The following is a 785-nucleotide window of genomic DNA, read 5'->3' as shown; positions in this document are numbered from 1 at the left end:
GCCTGCCTCTGCCTCCCGAGTGCTGGAATTAAAGGTGTGCGAACCTAACTCTTAATACCCCAGTAAAGCTAGTAGTGTACCCATTCTACATATAGAAAACTGGGGCTACAAGTGTCTGTAGGTGTGTAAGGGCCACGTGTGGAGCAGTCTGGTTCAGATCTGTGCATTCACACAAGTAGGTATGGCATAGCCACAGGCTCTTGGCTTTCTTCTTTAATAATAAAAATATTCTCAATCGTCCCACGTTATTGTCTACTAACAACCACCCTCGAGAGTGGAAAGATTTTTTTTTTTAGTGATGTCCAAGTGACCGAAGACATGGTCCTCGTTAGCTCTAACTACTGCGATCACTCACGAGCGATCCCAGGATCCCTGGCCGAGCTCACCGTGCACCTCCTTGCCCGTGGGCCCGAGCCGGCGGTGGGGCCTGGCAGCACGCCTCAGCCGTCCGGCGGGGATCTTGCAACGCAGTTCATCGCGGGGCTCGGTGTCCTGCTGCCACAGGACCTGGAGGTAGCGCAGCGGGGACTGGGCCCTGCCGGCAGCCCGGCCCGGGAGGCCTGCACCGCCGCCCAGCGCAGCGCCTAGGTCCGCGAAGGAGAACAGGCCTCCGGTTTCCGCCAGCGGCTCCGGCGCCACAGCGCATTCGCCGTCGGAGCTCGAGCGGCCGGATCGGGACTCGTCATCCGCGCCCCCGCCGGTGGCTGCCATGGCAACGGCTAGGCGCGGGCCTGGCAGCGCCAGCCTCGTTCCGGACCGACCAACGGACCCGCTTCCCTCCAGGA

At 60.8% G+C, this 785-nt stretch overlaps 1 protein-coding gene across 1 annotated transcript in view; it reads right to left on the bottom strand.

Annotated features, from left to right (window-relative positions):
* The window catches only part of Ankrd54 (ankyrin repeat domain 54), a 12,286-nt gene extending 11,501 nt beyond the window's left edge, over positions 1 to 785 (bottom strand). Inside the window, exon 1 of the mRNA XM_005354215.2 lies at positions 387 to 785. Coding sequence (XP_005354272.1) covers positions 387 to 711 — 325 coding nt within the window. The 5' untranslated portion in view covers positions 712 to 785. The remainder of the gene's footprint in view (positions 1 to 386) is intronic.

This window comes from Microtus ochrogaster, chromosome 15 (genome assembly GCF_000317375.1).
Source record: "Microtus ochrogaster isolate Prairie Vole_2 chromosome 15, MicOch1.0, whole genome shotgun sequence".
Classification (NCBI taxonomy): domain Eukaryota; kingdom Metazoa; phylum Chordata; class Mammalia; order Rodentia; family Cricetidae; genus Microtus; species Microtus ochrogaster.
This window is presented reverse-complemented; position numbering and strand designations above follow the sequence as displayed.